The sequence below is a fragment of the Mustela nigripes genome, chromosome 16, assembly GCF_022355385.1.
Source record: "Mustela nigripes isolate SB6536 chromosome 16, MUSNIG.SB6536, whole genome shotgun sequence".
In the NCBI taxonomy this organism is placed as follows: domain Eukaryota; kingdom Metazoa; phylum Chordata; class Mammalia; order Carnivora; family Mustelidae; genus Mustela; species Mustela nigripes.
Genome location: NC_081572.1, coordinates 22888263 through 22910507, shown reverse-complemented (window position 1 = coordinate 22910507; position 22245 = coordinate 22888263). Strand labels below are relative to the sequence as shown.

The window sequence follows — 22245 nt, the reverse complement described above, 5'->3', positions numbered from 1 at the left end:
AAATGTAACTAGTGTTATATTATACAATTATAATAATTACAAAATATTTACCATTAATATAGTAAAGTTATAGGGCAAAAACAGGAGAAAAAATGCTTAATAAATGTCAACTTATCAAATTTACACCATATTGAAGAACTGATTGCCAGACTGCCTAATCTTATAACTGATTGCCCACATAATTTACATTGCTTCCTCACATTAGACACCTTATTTCAATATCCATTATACACAATATTTATCTGCTTGGGATGATAAACCTTTTAAAACATACAATAAGCTCATTTATAAATTAAACAACTGGAAAATTGCAACTTCTACCAAAAGCCTTATTTCTTTAAAGGTTAGGAGAGTATAATTGCTATAAAACCTGAAGTAGATCTTGAAAAACTTCAATAAAAATTTAATGAGCCTACTAAATACCAAAAATATTAAAGACAGATTAATTTGTACAGAAAGAGAGTAAATAAAGGTCTCTGCCTTTGTGTCACTGTTTCCTGTGATCCTGTTTTTCACTCTTAGAAATGTCAGTATCACCTATGTTTCTCCAAATAAACACCACTCTGTAGGATCCTTAACAGAAGATTATGAAGTTGTTGCCAGCTTATAATGATCATGGTAATTTAACCACTATTCTAGAACATGCCAATTCAGGAAAGAAAATGTTTTGCTTAGCTTTGAAATAGCTGGCATGACTGTTAAGTCTGGTGAGGCTAAACACAAAGGTTACTAAGGTCCTTTCAATACATGCTCCGGATTTATTCCCTTACCAGAAGACAGAATGCTTGTGCAGCTTACCAAAACTTGAAAAAACATAGGTAATTGTGCTCCAGAGAATAGTGGGAAAATGTGAAAGCCGAAGATTTTCAAGCAAATAGTTACAGATGTTCAATACTCAGTATTAGTCTCAATCTCAAACAGGATAATTTCTTTTTTTTTTAATTAAAGATTTTATTTATTTCTTTGACAGAGAGAGACAGTGAGAGAAGGAACACAAGCAGAGGGAGTGGGAGGGGGAGAAGCAGGCTTCCTGCTGAGCCGGCAGCCCAATGTGGGGCTCGATCCCAGGACTCTGGGATCATGACCTGAGCTGAAGGCAGATAGATGCTCAACAACTGAGCCACAGGCACCTCAGATAATGTCATTAAAAAAAAAAAGATTCTATTTATTTATTTATTTGAGAGAGCAAATGAATGAGCGAGCACGAGAACGGGGAGGAGCAGAGAGACAGGGACAAGGAGACTCCAATGGGCTCAGCATGAAGCCCAACTCAGCGTTTCATGACCCCAATTCATGATCTGTGTGGAAATCCAGAGCCCAAAAACTGAGCCACCCAGGTGCCCCTCAAGTAAGATAATTTAATTCTATACTTACATCAGTTACTTTTTTATACTGTTGTATTAATTAAAAATCTCCAAAACTCTGCTGAATTCCAGTATACAAAAGGTCATAACCTTCTCAGACCTTAGAAATGACTTCACAGGGGCGCCTGGGTGGCTCAGTGGGTTAAAGCCTCTGCCTTCGGCTCAGGTCATGGTCCCAGGGTCCTGGGATCAAGCCCCGTGTCGGGCTCTCTGCTCCACAGGGAGCCTGCTTCCTCCAATCTCTCTCTGCCTGCCTCTCTGCCTACTTGTGATCTCTCTTTCTGTCAAATAGATAAAATCTTAAAAAAAAAAGAAAAGAAAAAGAAATGACGTCACAATTTACCATGTCTGCTGTAAATAGTCCTTATCATGAATGACAAAGCTCTTATATACTGAAAGCTGACCCTTTTTAAAAAAAAAAAAAGATTTATTTATTTATTATTTTAGAAAGATTGAGAGAGAGTGGGAGAGGGATACAGGGAGAGAATCCCAAGCAGATCCCCCCATTGAGCATGGAGCCCAAGGTAGGGGTCGATCCCATAACCCTGAGATCACAATGTAAGCTGAAACCAAGAGTCAGATGCTCAAGCAGGTACCCCCGACCTCTTTTATTTACACAGACACACACACACACACACACACACACGTGTAAGAGGGAAAGAAGGGTGTAGAATATGATAGATGGCATGCCAGTTTCTGTGTTCTTAAACAGTATACGCAGAAACGCTTACAAAACCATCAAATAGTTTTAAAAGGATACATAGGAAACTGGTTGCTTCTGAGAAGAGCTGAGAGAGGAAGAAAGGGCTAGGATGGCAAACACATTTCCACTGTATGTCATTTGATTTTTAAACCATGTATTGTATTTTTATAGTATTTAATTAAAAAATAAAAAGCATAATATGATGGTTTCAAGTATAGACTTTGAGATTAAACTGCTTTGGTTTGAAATCCAGACTCTGGCACCTAATACATATTGACCTTGGGCAAGTTACTTAATTAAACTACCTTTGTACCTTGGTTTATCTATAAAATGCAGGTAACAAACTATCTCAAAAAGGATGAACAAATTAGTATTTATGATACACATAAGACAATACAGATTAATCTGGCACAGATTAAGCATTCATAGAAGCCTGCATGTATTATACCTACACACATTTATACATATGCATGTATAGAGATAATGTATACATATATCACACATGCACCTTCTAGGGGTTTCTGTCTGTTCTTACCTGCTTAAGCATTCTAGCAAATATATTCCAGCTTCCTTTTTTTTTTTTAAGATTTTATTTATTTATTTGACAGACAGAGATCACAAGTAGGCAGAGAGAAAGGCAGAGAGAGAGGAGGAAGCAGGCTCCCCACTGAGCAGAGAGCCCGATGCAGGGCTCGATCCCAGCACCCTGAGATCATGACCTGAGAAGAAGGCAGAGGCTTAACCCACTGAGCCACCCAGGTGCCCCTACATTCCAGCTTCTTTTGATAAATCTAGTATCTTGAAATTTTGACTTAATAATGTTGTCATATTTCCTAATGCTAAACAGCTGAATCTACTCTCTACACACACACACAGTTTATGTATACTCCGGGATGATTTCAAAAACCTGCTTTAAAATTTTTTTGCTCCTAGGATGTCTGGGTGCCTCAGTCATTAAGCATCTGCCTTTGGCTCAGGTCATGATCCTAGGGTCCTGGGACTGAGCCCCTGCATCAGGCTCCCTGCACTCCTATTCTACCTCTTTAAATTCACAATTTGGTTAAAAGCATAGAATCAATTCTAGGCTGAAAATCAGATACACAGAATTTTGAAGGAATGGCTCCAGTGGAGTCTAGTTTCCATTGTTCCCTTTGGTTAATCTGCTATTCCGTTTTTAAAATTTCATTCAAATATTGTTGATAGACAGTGTTACATTAGTTTCAGGTATTCAACATAGTGATTTGACAACTCTATACCCTTTGCTATGCTCACCGTAAGTGTAACTACCACCTGTTACCATACAACCCTATTATGATACCACTATGTTCCTTATGCTGTACCTCTAATCCCTGATTTACTCATTCCATAACTGGAAGCCTGTACTCCCACTCCCTTTCACCCATTTTATCCACCCCCCACCTCTCAGTCTACTACTACTGCTATTCTGCTCCCTGAACTTTGAAGGTAATCTGCTAGCCTTCCTTCCTTCCTCCCAAACCCGTCCTTGGGAAGAAACTCTTATTAGAGAGCCTCACTTTATTCACTCATTCAAGAGTAAGTACGAGCAGGGGTAGGGGTAGAGGGAGAAGAAGTGAGAGAATCCCAAGCAGACTCTGCACTGAGTGTGGAGCCTGACTCCACCAGGCTCAATCCCCACAACCCTGAGATCATGACCTGAGATAAAATTAAGAGTCAGATGCTTAACTGACTGAGCCACCTAGGTGCCTTTCGAGAGCTTCACTTTTATCCCCAGAAGTTCTAAAATTTGTATGGGAGTTTTTACATTTATTGAGTTAGCCCTTCTCAGTGGTATACCTTTTCTTTCTTTCTTCTTCTTCTTCTTTTTTTTTAGTGGTGTACCTTTTCAAACTGAAGTTCCCAATTACCTCAGAAATCACCTCAAGAAAATGTTCTTCTTTTGGATCTTTAATAACTTTCCCTTCTCATTTTCTCTGTCCTCTCTTTTACTAGATGGATGTTGGCTCTGCTAGACTGGTCCTCAAATTTTCCTACCATGTGTAAGATTCCTCTATTTCATCTTCAAAAACTCGTATCAGGTTTTTCATACTGTTGTATTATAATTTCTGGAAGTTTTCTTGCTCTAATTCTTTCTGTTTGATAATGATCTGTCCTGTTCTTTCTTTCTTTCTTTTTTTTTTTTTTAAAGAGAGAGAGAGAGTACACAAATGGTAGGGGGAGGAGCAGAGGGCAAGGGAGACAATCTTAAGGATGGAGCCCATGCTCCCTCTCATGACCTTGTTATCATGATGTGAGCAGAAATCAAGAGTTGGACGCTTAACCAACTTGTTATTGTTTAATGAATGTGATATTAACAATATTTCTAAGGGTATTAATTTGTTTTGTGTGGGGTTTTTTTTGAGACTTTCTTTTTCTTTTTGAGACTTTCTTTTCCTTTGTCTTTGCTTTTAACAAGTTCCTATATTTCTATTCTTGTTAGGCTTTTTACTCTAGTTTTCATAGTAGAAGTTAAATCAAATCTCTGGTAATTGTTGCCACAGTGACTTTGGGCTTGGCCATACTATCTGCTTTGGCCAATGAAATGTGCATGGACATCAAGTATACCACCATCCATGCAGAAGCCTGAAATGTATCTGTGTGGTTTGTCTCTGTTCCCACCCCTGAGCTTCTGCCCTCTGCCATGGGAGAGAACAGCATGCTGCAGACAGTAGCTGCTCACTACCGGTCCTGGAATGAGAAGAGCTGTGAGCTGAGCAGAGCTCTTAAGCAAAGGTGGAGATAGGCTGCAGGAGTCCTCAGGGCCAGGTGTGAGCAGGAAATATTTGTTGTAAGCCACTGAGATTTGCGATCCCACTCATGGATTAAAATTATGCGTATACTTATATATACACACAAGATATTTCTGGAAATATTCACAAGACAATGGAAGTGGAAGGTGTCAAAAAAACCAGAAATCTTAATTTTTATGTTATATTCTTTGGTATCTTTTAATACATGTTCATGGCAAAACATTTATTTTTATAATAATTTCATCCAAGAAATCCTAGTTAGAAAAAGGCAAAATGAAAGAGCACTGAACAAAAAAGTAAAACTCCAATTTAAAATTTTTCTAAAGATCCTACTATTAAGGCAATATATTATCAGTATAGAAATTATGGAAACTAAAAAATGTATAAATAAGAATAAAAACCCATCAATTATGTCAAAAACCAGACGTATCATTTTATTTGTATCATTTTAGAGATATGATTCATCACCCTGTATATGTAATTTTGTATTTTGTTTTTCAATTTTACATTATAATAAGCACTTCACAATGTTAAGAATTCATGAAGCTCACTTTTAGTTGCTATATATATGCTACCATACTGATGTCATAATTACTCCCTTAGTGCTGAACAAATACATTCATTCTAATTTTTTACTACCTTAAGTAATGTCTCAATAGACATTTCTAGGCATAAAGCATTTCTTGCATTTATGATTTTTCTTTAGGATATGTTCCTATTATCAGAATTGCTGGGTCAAAACCATGAACATGTTTAGGCTTTTTTTTTTTTTTAAGATTTTATTTATTCATTTGACAGATTGAGAGAGATCACAAGTAGGCAGAGAGGCAGGCAGAAGCAGGCTCCCCGCTAAGCAGAGAGCCCGATGAAGGGCTCCATCCCAGGACCCTGAGATCGTGACCCGAGCCAAACACAGAGGCCTAACCCACTGAGCCACCCAGGTGCCCTTGTTTAGGCTTTTGATACATACTGCCAGACTGTCTTCCAAGGACACTGCATGGATTTACAGTCCCACCAGTAATATCAAGGTAGTCACTGATACAAAACAGGCAAAAACTGGTATATCAGTAACTGCTGTTTCAGATTTCTCATTATGAGAAAGCCAAATATCTTGTCACATGGTTTAGTCATTTGTATTTTTTTCATACAAATTCCCTCTTACTTTTTAACTTTTAATTTTAATTCCAATTAGTTCACGCACGGTTTTGTATTAGTTTCCAGGGTACTCTACAGTGGTGCCACACTTTCATACGTCATCTGGTGCTCATCATGACAAATGCACTCCACTTGTTGCTTTTCAACTGATCATTAATCAAAGTCTTAGTCTTTACCAACTGATTTGTATAGAATTTCTTACACTACATTAAGCTTAGAAAGTCTTCCTTTTTCCTTTGTGCTTAGATCTAGATTATGACGATGATGATTTTTTAAGGAGGTGCCACACCCAGTGTGGACCCCAGGGCCAGGCTTAAAAACTCACGATCCTGAGATCAAGACCTGAGCAGAGATGAAGAATGAACACAAGCAACTGAGCCAACCCAGGCGCCCCTACTTAATAATAGTGTTTTATCAACAAATCTTTCCTTCCATGCCCTCACTGTACTTTTCTACATCAAAATCAACTGTGGGACATTCATCTCAGAGATGTGGCCTCAATTACTGGAAGATGGAGCTGTGTAGCTGTATTTTTAAAAAGATGAGACTGAAAAGGTGAAAAACAATGCATTATGTTCTAGGGTAGAATGATCATTAGTTTTGGTCTTTCTTCCTGGTGGCCCAAAAGCTGCAATGAACCTCTTTCAAAAGCTCTGTCTTAATATTTAATCTGCTTAAAATGAGGGGAAAAAGGCATACAACAAATTTCTTTGGAAGAAATAAGGTGTCACTATTCATCATGGGATTTTACAAAAGCCACAACTCTTACCTGTTTGGAGAGTACTAGGAAAAGACAAGGTGACTTTTTCATCTTCATTCTGATAGTTAAATCCTGTAGCATGTATTTCTGGAATAGAAATTAAAAAAAAAAAATTAGTTCAAAAATCTGACTGGACTAGGGGCGCCTGGGTGGCTCAGTGGGTTGAGCCGCTGTCTTCGGCTCAGGTCATGATCTCAGGGTCCTGGGATCGAGTCCCGCATCGGGCTCTCTGCTCGGCGGGGAGCCTGCTTCCCTCTCTCTCTCTCTCTCTCTGCCAGCCTCTCTGCCTACCTGTGATCTCTCTCTGTCAAATAAATAAAAAAAAATAAAATATTAAAAAAAAAAAATCTGACTGGACTAAAACAAAATCCAGACTATAGCAATTAATATTTTTCAGGGCAAAATCTCTACTAAAACTAAATATTCTTTTTTTTTCTTAAGATTTTATTTATTTGACAAAGGGAGAAGGAGGGAGAGAGCACAAGCAGGGGGAATAGCAGAGGGAGAGAGAGAGAAGAGGCTCTCCACTGAGCAGGGAGTCCAATGCAGGGCTCCATCCCAGGACTTTGGGATCACAACCTGAGCCAAAGGCAGACACTTAACTGACTGAGACACCCAAGCATCCCCCACACTTTTTTCAAGTAAGCTCCAAGCCCAACATGGGGCTTCAATTCAAGACCCTGAGATCAACTGGGGCGCCTGGGTGGCTCAGTGGGTTAAGCCTCTGCCTTCGGCTCAGGTCATGATCCCGGGGTCCTGGGATCGAGCCCTGCATCGGGCTCTCTGCTCCGCGGGGAGACTGCTTCCTCCTCTCTCTCTGCCTGCCTCTCTGCCTATTTGTGATCTCTCTCTGTCAAAAAAAACAAAAAACAAGAAAAAACCAAATTCAAACCTGAGATCAAAAGCCACATGCTCTACCAACTAAGCCAGCTAGGTGCCCCTAAAACTAAATATTCTTACTTAAATAAATTAAGTTTCTATTAACAAAAGTGTCATTTCAAACCAACCTATTTTAGTCCACATCCTAAATTCAATGTGCTCCTGAAACACATTTATACATGCTATATTAATTCACAAAACTTTTTTTCCCCTTAAAACTTCTATGATACAAGGGGAATAAGGGCTACTATAAATTTTCTACCAGATTCCCAGACATGCTTCATTCCTATCTTTTTGCTTTCTAAGTTGCAGTTTTACTCATGAACACTTGAAAGACTGAGCAAATTGCCGAGGTTTCAGTGTTAAAGCTGTATCAATGAAAGTTCTGTCCCCCAACCAAAGACAGGTAACAATTCCAACTAAAATATAGGTCATCCTTATTTCCAGTAAAATTCATTGTTACATGTTATAGAAATAAAGGTGAAAACAGATGTGTGGGTTAAATTAGGCTTTGATTTACTCTCTAGTAGGAGTGAGAAGACATTGCTTATTTGATACTTCAGAATGCTCAGCATACACTTCAGGGAAAGAGCTAGCCTTAATACGCAAATGAACAGATGCTTAACATCCTTAACCATTAGGGAAATGGAAATCAAACCAAAAGGAGACACCACTTCACACGCACTTAGAGGACTACAATCAAAAAGACAGATAATGCTAAATGTAAGGGAGGATGTAAAGACACTGGAACCCTCATACACGGTTGGTAGGAATGTAGAGGCTAGTAGGAATGCTGAACGGTGCAGCCACTTAGGAAAACAGCCCAGGAAGTTCCTCAAATGATTATTAAATGGACTTATCAGAGGGCCCAGAAGTCCCACTCTTAGTGGGGATATATAAATCCAAGAGAAATAAAAATGTACGTCAAAAACTTATACACAGATGTTCACAGGAGTATTATTCGTAATAGCCAAAAAGTGGAAACAACCCAAATGTCCATCAAACGATGAACAGATAAAATGTGGTATACAATGGAATACTGCTTGACAAAGAAAAGGAATACCAAGTGTTGATATATACTACAATATGGATAAACCTTGAAAATATTATATTAAGTGAAAGAAACCAGACAAAAAGGGCCACATATTTATCAGAAATGTTCAGAACAGGCAAATCTATAAGACAGAAAGTATATTAGTGGTTGCCTAGGGCTGGAAGTTTGAGGTGAAAGGTATTTTCTTTCTGGGGTAATGAAAATGATAAAAACTGATCCTGGTGATGGCTACACAACTCTGTGAATATACTAGAAACCACTGAATTGTACACTTCATTTATTTTTTTTTTTAAGATTTGAGAGAGAGAGAGAGAGACAAATAGTGCATGCAGTGGGAGAGGGAGAGGATCTCAAGCAGACTCCAGGCTAAGCACAGAGCCCAACCTGGGTCTCTGTCTCACAACCCTGACATCATGACCTGAGCCAAAACCAAGAGTCAGACACTAACCAACAGAGACATCCAGATGCTCTGACTTGTACACTTTAAAAAAAAAAAAGATTTTATTTATTTATTTGAGAGAGAGAGTGCACGCACAACTGCGGGGAGAGGCAGAGGGGAAGTAGACTCCCTGCTGAATAGGGAACCCAACAGGAGGCTTAATCCCAGGACCCTGAGATCATGACCTGAGCCAAAGGCAGACATTTAACCAACTGAGCCACCCAGGTGACCCCTGAACTGTGTACTTCAAATGAGTGAATTTTATGGTATGTGAATTTTATCTCAATGAAATTTTTATTAAGAGAGAAAGGTGGATTTATTAGTCATGGACTTAAATTTGATATGGTAACAGTGATTCAGATTTAGTAACATTCTATGAGCCAGGCAAGATGCCCACAATTCATTTCTTTTTATGAATCACCCTAAGATTGAATTTTCAATGTTTCTAATACAATTATGGTTCAAACATCTTTATAAACCTAAATCTTTAAAAAACCAATATGAAACTATAATTTCAGATTTTAAAAGAACTTTAATCAATTATTCCTCATTTTACAGATGAAAAAAATGAGATATCCAAAGTTAATGATTTGCCTAAATTCACATAGCTGGACTAGAATTTAGTTCCCTTCCTATTCCAAAATTCTTTCTACTATCATAAATTAGCTCCTATAAATTTGAAAAGAAACTCATAACTTGGCATATATACAACACTGATGAAATCACAACTGAAACAATGACTTTTACTGGCAAAAACTCAAGATTTGCTTTAACTTGATTCAATATAGAATCATACTTAAGCTACAGGGAAGCTAAGAATCACCTTAATGCATAAGAATGTACTTTTCTGACAAAGATACAAAACTGCATTATGGTCTATGATCAAAGACTATCTCCATAAAGGATTATTAAAACTAACTTGTTTTTATAAATGCACAAAAAGTCCTCAAGTTGGTAATGAAGATAAAAAGCCAAAAGAATAGCAGTATTTACTTTTATATTTTTAAAAAAGATTTTATTTATTTGAAAGAATGAGAGAGAGCACACAGAGGGAGAGTGAGAGAGAGAGAAGACTACCCACTGAGAGAAAGCCTGATGTAGGACTCAATCCCAGATCATGACTTGAGCAGAAGGCAGATGCTTAACTGAATGAGCCACCCAGGAGCCCCTATTGTTATTTTATTTTATTTTTTAAGTAGGTTCCACGCCCAATGTGAAGCTTGAACTCATGACCCTGAGATCAAGAGTCACATGTGGGATGCCTGATTTTGATTTTGCTTTTATTTTGACTCCTGATTTTGTCTCAGGTCATGATCTCGGGGTTCTGAGATTGAGCCCTGCCTCGAGCTTCATATTCAGCACAGACTACCCAGGATTCTCTCCCTCTCCTCCTGCTCATGCCCACACGTGTGCTCCAAATAAATAAATAAATAAATAAAATCTTAAAAAAAACAAACAAACAAACAAAAAAAAACCATCTCACATGCTCCACGAACTGAGTGAGTCAGGTACCTCAAGAATAGCAGGGTTTTTTTAAAATATAATTTTTATTTTATTTTATTTTTTATTTGAGAGAAACAGAATGAGAGAGAGAGCATGAGAAGGGAAAGGTCAGAGGGAGAAGCAGACTGCCCCATGAGCAGGGATCCTGATGGGGGACTCGATCCTGGGACTCCAGGATCAGGACCTGAGCTGAAGGCAGTCACGTAACCAACTGAGCCACCCAGGAGCCCCATGAAAATAGCAGTTTTAAAATTTAAACAATCAAGTGTTGTTATTGCATGTATTCTATTCTAACACATGATTCCAAATATGCACATCAACTCTATTACATGTATATTAAAAAAGAATAAAATTTCCTCTAAAATTCTCTCTTAGAAAAGAGGGTAGTAATCATATATGTCTTCCTTTTTATCTTTTTTTTTTTTTTTTTTAATTTGAGATAGAGAGACAGCATGTGTGCACACATGAGCAGGGAGAGGGACAGAGTGGGAGGAAGAGGATCAAGTTGATTCTGGACTAAGCACAGAGCCTGTCTTAGGGCTTGATCCCATGACCAGGAGATCATAACCTGAGACAAAACCAAGAGTCAGATACTTAATCAACTGAGCCACTCAGGTGCCCCATAATCTTATATCTGAATTTCTGAAGTTTCTTGTATTATGGGACACTCTTCCAATTACTTTATTTAAAAAAAATTTTTTTCCAATTACTTCATGTTGAACAACATACTACTTAACAAACATACATTAGACTTTAAAATAACCTTGGTCAATTGTAGCTTCGGATATTCTGCAAATGGCACAAATCAGAAATACAGAAATACAGAATTTCTCAAACGAGAAATACAGAATCATCCTAACTGCTTCCCTCCATGACTGTCTCTCATAACACATTCCAAATCAGCAAATTCAGTAGCCTATATCTTTAACTCCAGATTTTTCAATGCCCCCATCACTACAACCCTAGTCAAATGTACCACTATTTCTCTCTAGATCACTATGGTAGCCTCTTAACTAGTCTGTTTCTGCTCCTGCTGCTTTATAACCTATTCTTGACACAGCAGCCAGGGTAATCTGTTAGATCAAAGCCTTTAATGAAGTCCCAAAATATTCAGAATGAAAAGCCAGGTCTCCTTGAGGTTGGTAAATATTTTAGAGAGGACCAAAAGATTTCATTAATATTTACAACCTGTGATTAAGGGCACCTGGCTGACTCAGTTGTTAAGCGGCTGCCTTTGGCTCAAGTCATGATCCTGGAGTCCAGGGACTGAGCTCTGCACCAGGCTCCCTGCTCAGCGGTAAGACTGCTTCTCCCTCTCTCACTCCCCTTGCCTGTGTTCTGTCTTTTGCTGTGTCTGTCTCTCTGTCAAATAAATAAATAAATAATCTTAAAAAATTAAAATAAATTTTGTGATTATCTAAAGATACTGTGAAGAAAATGAATAGGTAAATCAAAGATCAAGAGAAAATATTTTTACAGAGAATACACCTAAAAACTTCTAAAACTCCATGATAAAAGGAAAATTTTATTAAAATACGGGTAGAATACTCAAACAATCTCACAAATGGCCTGCAGAGTTTGAGGAACAACAAAGACACTGGCAGCAAAATGAGTTGTAGTTACTCTGTACCCTTGATAACATTTTTGTTTTTAATCCCTTTAGATTTATCCATTCTTGTTGGTATGTGGTAGTATATCATTGTGATTTTAATTTGCATTTCCCTGATGATAAACGATGTTGGGCATTTTTTGTTTGGTTTTTGGCCAAATGCAGGCATTCTCTAACTTCAGGGTTTCTACAGCTGCTAAGAAGGTTCTTTCCTCAAATATCTACAAATTTTATGTCAGTCACTTCTTCAGAGATCTGCTTCATCACCTTAAAGAACAATCCTCACTCCACATCCTCTTACTGTGGTTTTGAGTACTTATCACAATTTTACATATTTGTTACTGTCTGTCTTTCCAAATCAAATATATGTATCTGGAATGTTGATATTTGATTTTGTCCTCTACCTCCAATGGTTTCTGACATATCATGTTCAGTCAAATATTAGCAGAATGAATGAATCACTTCAAAAAGCACTACATTAAGTGATAGTGTCATGAAGATCATCAATACTAGCCATATGAGATATACTAACGAAACACCACCTTTACTAATGTTACATAAATGGGGACTTATGGCTAGGGATAAAATTCCCAGCTACAACACAGTACACAGATTAAAAAAGGGATCTATCTGATACTTTAGAAGATACTGTTCGCTGTGGAACTATTAGACTGTTCAAAGAGGAGCGCCTGGGTAGCACAGTTGGTTAGGTGTCTGCCTTCAACTCAGTTCATGATCCCAGGGTTTTAAGATCGAGCCCTGCATCAGGCTCTCTGTTCAGTGGGAAGTCTGTTTCTCCCTCTGCCCTCAACCCTAACACATGCATGAGCATATGGCCACTCTCTCTCTCTCAAATAAATAAATATAATTTTCAAAATATATACATGCATATATATATTTTAGGGAATCCCTGGGTAGCTCCATTGGTTAAGCATCTGCCTTGGGCTCAGGTCATGATCCCAGGGTCTTAGGATCAAGTCTCACAATCCCCTCCTTGATCAATAAGGAGCCTGCTCCTCCCTCTGACTCCCGCTCCCCTTGCTTGTGTGCTCCCTCCTTCACTCTCTGACAAGTAAATAAATATAATCTTTTAAAAATATATTTTTTAAATGAGAGAATAGGAGAGAATATATGATTATTTTAGCAGTGTGAGTCTCTGTTTTCACAGCTATAAAATTAAAATCATTACCTACTTCTTAGTCATTTGAAGATTATACAACATTCTCATGAGGTGCCTGGGTGACTCAATGAGTTAAGTATCTGCCTTCAGCTCAGGTCATGACCTCAGGGTCCTGAGATGGAGTCCCACATCAGGCTCTCTGCTCAGCGGGGAGCCTGCCCCCCCCCCCCTGCTTGCTGCCTCTTTGCCTGCTTGTAATCTTTCTCTCTCTCTGTCAAATAAATAAATAAAATCTTTTATTATTTTAAATATAATTGGCATTTTTAACTCTATGGATATAAATACACACATTAGGGCATACACATGTGTGCGTATGTTAGTAGTATACCCAACAAAAACAAAATTTGAATATAAAAAGTATGTATAAATTTGTAACAAGAAAAATCTTATACTCAAAACTACTGCAAACAGATAAACTTTGATAATAAAAGTTTACTCATGATAATACAGACCTACAAATTTCATAACAAGATAGACCTGTAAATTGAGTTTTAAATGTCATTTAAAAAAATTAAGATATAATTTTCATTATAAGTAAAAAAAACCATGTCTTATGTATTCTATGCTATCATTTGTAAGCACACACACGAACACTATACCTATGTACATATATAAATATATACAAGTCTGTGAATGCATAGAACATCTGAGGAAGGATACATAAGAAACTGGTAACTTTACCTCCTTTATTGAGGGAAGAAAGGAGCCTCAATGTCACTGGTACCCTTTGAAATTTTTTTTTTTTTAAGAGTTTATGTACTGATTTGACAGAGAGAGACACAGTGAGAGAGGGAACACAAGCAGGGGAAGTCGGGAGAGGGAGATGCAGGCCTCCCGAGGAGCAAGGAGCCCAATGTGAGGCTCGATCCCAGGACCCTGGGATCAGGACCTGAGCTGAAGGCAGATGCTTAACAACTGAGGCACCCAGGCGCCCCACCCTTTGAACTTGACATTACGTATATATTAACTATGAAAACTTTTTAAATGTTAAAAAATCCTTTTTATTTTATTTATTTTTAAAGATTTTATTTATTTATTTGACAGAGAGAGATCACAAACAGGCAGAGAGGCAGGCAGAGAGAGAGGAGGAAGCAGGCTCCCTGCTGAGCAGAGAGCCCAATGCGGGGCTGGATCCCAGGACCCTGGGATCATGACCCGAGCCGAAGGCAGTGGCTTAACCCACTGAGCCACCCAGGCGCCCCAAAAAATCCTTTTTAAAGATAATTTCTTTTGAGATCTTGGTCAAATTGTTATAGCAAGCCTATTTATCAAATAAATCAAATGAATATGTATTCCAGCTCTGGGTTTTCCAAGTGTGGTTTATTGGCAAGGTTTACTGACATTCTTGGTTAGCTCTCTAGTGTGGGGCTCGATCCCAGGACCCCAGGATCATGACCTGAGCTGAAGGCAGATGCTTAACCGATTGAGCCACCCAGGTGCCATGCTTTTTATGTCTTAAAAGACCTTTATCTAGGGACACCTGGGTTGCTCAGTTGGTTAAGTGTCTGCCTTCAGTTCAGTCATAATCCCAGGATTCTGGTATTGAGTCCTGTATCGGGACTCAATTTATGAAACAAAAACAGAGACTCTGCTGTCAAAAGATTCATACTAAACAGTACAAAATGTATTCTTCAAACATAAAAGAGAATGATTCTAGAAGGACTGCTGGAATGAAGAACAACAAAAACTGCAAATATTTGGGTAAAGCTAAATAAACATTATACTATATAACAAATAATAACATCTTGTGACTTAAAAAATAAATAAATAAAAATAGGGGCTCCTGAGTGGCTCAGTCCATTAAGCATCTGCCTTCAGCTCAGATCATGATCCTGGAGTCCTGGGATCGAGACCCACGTTGGCTCTTTGCTCAGCGGGAAGTCTACTTCTCCTTTTCCCTTTCCCTCTGCTCCTCACCCCATTCATGCCCCCCTCAAATAAATGAAATCTTGAAAAAATAAAAATAAATAAAATAAAATACGAAAATAACAATATATATGGAAGAAAATTAAACTATTACACAATGACAGCATGTAAATCCAATGGAGATACATGGAGATTACATGCTCCTAAGATCTTTGTAGTATCCAGGAGAGTTGTAAAATAATCAATTGACACTAGATTTTCTGAAGTCAGAGATGGCTGTTGTAATTCTTAGGATATTGACATATACCCAAAACAACAACAACAACAAAAATAGCTTAAAGCACTTTAATTAAGGGGCGCCTGGGTGGCTTAGTCAGATAAGCATCAGACTCATGATCTTAGGGTTGTGAGATTAAGCCTCATATGGGGCTCTGTGCTGGGTGTTGAGCCTGCTTAAGATTCTCTCTCTCTGGGCATCTGGGTGGCTTAGTGGGTTGGGCCTCTGCCTTCGACTCAGGTCATGATCTCAGGTCCTGGGATCAAGGCCCGCATTGGGCTCTCTGCTCAGCGGGAAGCCTGCTTCCCCCTTTATCTCTGCCTACCTCTCTGCCTACTTGTGATCTCTCTGTCAGGTGGATAAATAAAATCTTTAAGAAAAAAAAATATTCTCTCTCTCTCCCTCTGCCCCACCCTTCCTCTCCCTCTCTTAAAAAAAAAAAAAAACAAACAAACCCATAAACATAAAACAAAAAACCTTTATAATTAAAAGACTGAGAAAGCATATATAAAATACAGTAGATTTAAAGACAGGTAACAACATATATTAAATATAAATGGATCAGATGCTTTATTTAGAAGACTAAGATTTCCAGATTAGAACTAAAAGTAAAGAGAGTACAACGAGCTGTTTACATGAGCTATACCTACAACATAATAATTCAGAGAGGTTAAAGGTAAAGAATTTGAAAAAATGTGACATGCAAACACTAACCAATAACTCATAAAACAAGCAAAAAAATCAGTAAAAATAAAGATTTAAACTGAATTAACAAACTTGATTTAGTAAGACATATGTATTACATATGTATACATTACATCCAACAATTATAAAATCACACTCTTTTCAAGCACACACAAGCATTTAAAAAATGACCATTATCTTAGGCCATAAAGCAAAAGCAAGTCTTAAATCCCAAATGACTGAAATCATATACAGGTATTTTTCATTTTATTATGCTTCACAGATGTGTTTTCTTTGCAAATTGAAGGTTTATGGCAACCCTGTGTCAAACAAGTCTACAGGTGCCATTTTTCCCCAAAGGCATTTGCTCATTTCATGTTTCTGTATCACATTTTGATAATTCCCAAAGTATTTCTGAACTTCTTATCATTTTATTTGTTACAATGATCTCTGATGTTACCATGGTAATTGTTTTGGGGTACCATGAACTGTCCCATATAAGACTACAAACTTTATAAATGTTGTATATGTTCTGAATGCAGATGTGATGTAAATAGCAAAAGAACTAGAAGAGGGTCCTGAAGATATGACTGAACTACTATAATCTCATGATGAAATGTGAACAGCTGAAGAGTTACTTTTTACGGATAAGCAAAGAAAGTGGTCTCTTGAGATAGAATCTATTCCTGGTGAAGACACCTTGAAAACTGTTGAAATAACAATAAAGATTTAGAATATTACATAGACTTCACTGATAAAGCAACAACAGGATTTGTGAGGACTGACTCCAATTCTGAAAGAAGTTCTATTCTGGGTAAAATGCTATCAAACAGTATCACAAGCTACAAAGAAAGTATTCATAAAAGGAGGAGTCAACTGATGCAGCAAACTTAATTGTTCTCTTATTTTAAGATAATACAACAGCCTGGATGCCTGGGTGGCTCAGTCTGGTTAAGTGTCCAACTCTTGATTTCAGCTCAGGTCATGATCTCAGGGTCATAAGATTAGGCCCCACATCAGACATCAGGCTCAGTGTGGCATCTGCTTGAGATTCTCTCTCCCTTTCTCCCTCTGCCCCTCCCCCAGCTCACATTCTCTCTCTTCCTCTAAATAAAATCAATAAAATCTTTAAACTAGAAAAGCTCCAGGTACATCTAAATATTCCCTGGATCAGAAATCAGAAAATAGGGGTGCCTGGGTGGCTCAGTGGGTTAAGCCTCTATCTTTGGCTCAGGTCATGATCTCAAGGTCCTGGGATCAAGCCCCACATCGGGCTCTCTGCTCAGCAAAGGGCCTGCCCCCCCTTTCTCTCTGCCTGCCTCTCTGCCTGCTTGTGATCTTTCTCTCTCTCTCTCTGTCAAATAAATAAATAAAATCTTTAAAAAAGGGCGCCTGGGTGGCTCAGTGGGTTAAGCCGCTGCCTTCAGCTCAGGTCATGATCTTGGGGTCCTGGGATCGAGTCCCACATCGGGCTCTCTGCTCAGCAGGGAGCCTGCTTCCTCCTCTCTCTCTGCCTGCCTCTCTGCCTGTTTGTGATCTCTCTCTGTCAAATAAATAAATAAAATCTTAAAAAAAAAATAAAAAAAAAATCTTTAAAAAAAAATCAGATATTCTTAACTAAATGATAAAGATATTATATGTCAAAAAATGTGGAAGCATATCAGTAGTTGCCTGGAAATGGGGGAGAACAAGAAGAATGGATCCCAAAGGGGCATGAAAAAACATTGTGTGGGTGATGGTGTTCATTATACTCATATACTGTGTATTTGTGCAAAACCTTATAGAAACTTAACTATTTATCAGAATCTTTCATTATCATTCAAATCCAACTAAAGTGAAAGTGAATTCAAATCCAACTAAAGTGAAAGTGAAAGAATGCAAGTATATACAATTACAAAATTCATGTTTTTTAAAATCTCTGACTTGTACTAAAAAGGAATAAAAGGGTTGACTAACAGTATCATTTGTTCCTTCTAATGCAAGGATATATTCAATCTGATGTCAGTTTGAACTAACTGTGTTTACAAATTACTTATTTTAAAATGTATGCATTTTGCATAAAAAGCAGTTTCATAGATAAACTAAGAAATCCCAGTAAGATCAGGAATTAGAAATTTAAGATTTTAATCTTTAAAACTGCATCAAAAATAAGAGCACTGTTAAATTTTTAACATATCACATTATCTGTTATAGATAGGATTATCAAATATCCTTCCTACAAATTTGCATCGTTTTACATGTCCAATCAAGAATATCAGACTGTGTTCTGTTTTCCATGAACCTTTTATTAATAGGGCTGAATAGCTTTTCATAAACATACTGACCTTTTGCTAACTCTACTCTCATTGGTGCACAAAAGATGTCCTTTGCACTACTGTTCACAGCAGTCAAATAAAGGAAGGATGATGTGTGTTAAGAAATGGCTTTAGAAGGGGTGCCTGGGTGGCTCGGTCATTAAGTGTCTGCCTTCAGCTCAGATCACGATTTCAGGCTCCTGGGATCGAGCCCTGCACCAGGCTCCCTGCTCAGCAGACAGCCTGCTTCTCCCTCTCCTTCTGCTGCTCCCCCTGCTTGTGCCTTCTGTGTTTGTCTCTCTCTCTCTCTCTCTCTCATATCAAATAAATAAATAAAATCTTTAAAAAAAAAATGGCTTTAGGGGAGTGCTTGGCTAACTCAATAGGAGAGTATGTAACCCTCTCCCACTCAGGGTCATGAGTTCGAGCCCCAGGTTTGAGGTAGAGATTACTAAAAAAATAAATAAACTTAAATGTCTGAAGGAAAGGAAGAAGGGAAGGAGGGAGGGCTTTAGGCATGCCTGGCTGGCCCAGTCAGGACAGCATGTGACTCCTGATCTTGGGGTCATGAGTTCAAGACCAACCCTGACCAGAGAGCCTACAAGAAAGAAAGAAAGAAAGAAAGAAAGAGGGAGAGAGGGAAGGAGGGAAAGAATGAAAAAAGAAAGGGAAAGGAAAGGAAAGAAAGAAATGGCTTTGTAAAATGACAGATATATACTAGGTCTTTATGAGAAAGATCGAAGTATACGGTCTAAAAAAGTGAAAACCACATTAGGTTAAAGGAGCAAGTTGCAAAACATTTTATATCACAAACTCACTTCTGTGATTAAAAGCAAAAATTTGCATGTATGAGAGAATTCATATCCGATTATTAACAGTGGCTACTTCCGGGGCTGGAGGGGTAGGTGGTACAGTGAAGGCGAGGGAAAAGAGGACTTCTTATCTTATATTCTATACTGCTTGATTTTATGACAACAAACATGTATTTCTTTTGTAATTAAAAAAAATAAGCAAAACAATATATTAAATACCCAATGAAGATAACCTGTAACTGTTTTATAATTCTTCACATTTTAAAAAGAATTCCTGGGGCACCTGGGTGGCTCAGTGGGTTAAGCCGCTGCCTTCTGCTCAGGTCATGATCTCAGGGTCCTGGGATTGAGTCCCGCATCGGGCTCTCTGCTCAGCAGGGAGCCTGCTTCCCTCTTTTTCTCTCTGCCTGCCTCTCTGTCTACTTGTGATTTCTCTCTGTCAAATAAATAAATAAAATCTTAAAAAAAAAAAAAGAATTCCTATAAAATGTTTACAAAAGTATTTTAAGCTTTAATAACACTCTTCAGATCATTAAACCATCATCTTAATACCTGCTAATGATAATGTGTATCCGGTTTAAGGCCAGTAACTGTCATACCTACAAACAGTTGAATGAAATAACATTTTCTACTACAGATCTCATAATGAATTATGTTTCACCTTTTTTTTTTTTATAAAGTAAGCTCTACGCCCAACGTGGTACTTGAACTCACAACCCCAAGATCAAGAGTTGCATACTCACTCAATGGACTGAGCTAGCCAGGCCCCAATTACGTTTCACACTTTTTTTTTTTTTTTAAGATTTTGCTTATTTATTTGACTGAGAGATATCACAATTGGGCAGAGAGGCAGGCAGAGAGAGAGGGAAGCACTGTTGAGCAGAGAGCCCAATGCGGGGGCTCGATCCCAGGTCCCTGAGATCCTGAGCTGAGCCGAAGGCAGAGGCTTAACCCACTGCGCCACCCAGGCACCCCGTACATTTCACATTTTTTTTTTTTAAGATTTTATTTATTTATTTGTCAGAGAGAGAGGAGCGAGAGCAAGCACAGACAGAGTGGCAGGCAGAGGCAGAGGGAAAAGCAGGCTCCCTGCCAAGCAAGGAGCCTCCTGTGAGACTCGATCCCAGGACGCTGGGATCATGACCTGAGCTGAAGGCAGCTGTTCAACCAACTGAGCCACCCAGGCGTCCCTGTTTCACATTTTTAAATGATGCATCCAGACTTCTGCTTCTGGCTATGACAGCTTAGGTGGTATCAGAACAATTATAAAAACCAGATAAAAAAAATTTTTAAGTGTTTGAATGGGAATCACAAAAAGATCAGCTCTATGTTCATGGGTTCCTTATTCCCTTGCTGCATTTTCTGACTTCAAAGCAGAACATAGAGGCTAAGGAAGAAATAAGAATCGTAAAGCTTGCAATCGTCTTGCGGGGCTGATGACACAAAAATTGGAATTCAGGCCACCAAAGCTGCCAGGATTCAAATGGCCAATATCCCAGAGAAACTGAATGACAAAGTCTAACATTCTTCATTCAAGACATTTTCTGACTTTTCCTTCAAGACATTTTCCTTCAAGACATTTGCTGACACCTAGATTTTAGCAGTTTTATGATGGGAGGGAACTAAATACTGGATTTCAGGGCCCAGAAGGGAAGGGATAACCTTAGTAAATACCCTTGACCAAACTAGAAACCAGGAATAAGAACAGCTTGGAAAAAACAAACAGATTCAACCAGATCAAGACAATCTCACTTAATGAAAGAATGAAAGCTTTTTCTTTCAGATCAGGAATAAAACAGGATGCCTGCTTTTGCCATTTCTAATCACATAGTACTAGAGGTTCTAGTCAGAGTAAATAGGCAAGAAAGAGAAATAAAAAGCATTCAGACTGCAAAGGAAAAGTAAGTTTCTCTATTCACAGACAAAATACAAAAATCTTATATGCAGGAAAATCTCAAGGTTCCCCCGGCCAAATTGTTAGAATAAATGAATTCAGCAAAGTTGTAGGATACAAAATCAATGTACAGAAATCAGTTGCGTTTCTACACACTAACAATGAACAACTTCAAAAGGAAATTAACAAAACCATTCCATTTTCAGTAACATCAAAAATAATATAACATACTCAGGAACAAATTTAACCATGGAAGTGAAAGACTTGTACACTAAAAACTAAAAAATGTTGTTGAAAGAAGTTAAAGAAGATAGAAACAAACAACAAATAGAAAGACATGCTTTGTTTATGGGTTAGAAGTCAGTATTAAGAGGTTCATAACATCCATGGGGCAGGACAGCCCAGCTGGCTCATTCGGCAGAACATGCAACTCTTGACCTCGGAGTTCTGGGTTTGAGCCCCATGTTGGGTGCAGAGATTACTTAAAAAATGTTTTAAAACTTAGGGCTCCTGGGTGGATCCGTCAGTCTGCATCCTAATCTTGGTTTCAGCTCAGGTCATGATCTCATGGGTTATGAGACTGAGCCCTGAGTCAGGCTCCATGCCCTGCAAGGAGTCTGCTTGACAGTCTCTCCCTCTGCCCCTCACCCCACTCATGCTCGCTTATCGCTCTCTCTCTTTTTCTCTCAAATAAATAAAATCTTTAAAAATGTTTAAAAACTTTAAAAAAAAGTTCATAATATCCAATACAATCTATAGATTCGGTACAATCCCACTCAAAAGCCCAACAATGTTGTTTGCAGAAATTTAAAAGTCCACCAAAAGTTCATATAGAATCTCAGAAGTCCCTTTAGAGCCAAAACAATCTTTTTTTTTTTTTTTTTTAAAGATTGTTTTCATTTATTTGATAGAGAGCACAAGTAGGGGGAGCTGCAGCAGCAGCAGGAGGACCCCACCAAGCAGGGACCCGATGAGGAGCTCGATCCCAGGTCCCCAGCATTACG

General features: G+C 38.2%; 1 protein-coding gene across 1 annotated transcript in view; it reads right to left on the bottom strand.

The window, feature by feature from the left end:
* Positions 1-22245, bottom strand: part of NPEPPS (aminopeptidase puromycin sensitive) — an 81380-nt gene that overhangs the window by 35775 nt on the left and 23360 nt on the right. The window contains exon 3 of the mRNA XM_059378783.1: positions 6760-6837. Within this exon, the coding sequence (XP_059234766.1) occupies positions 6760-6837 (78 nt within the window). The remainder of the gene's footprint in view (positions 1-6759; positions 6838-22245) is intronic.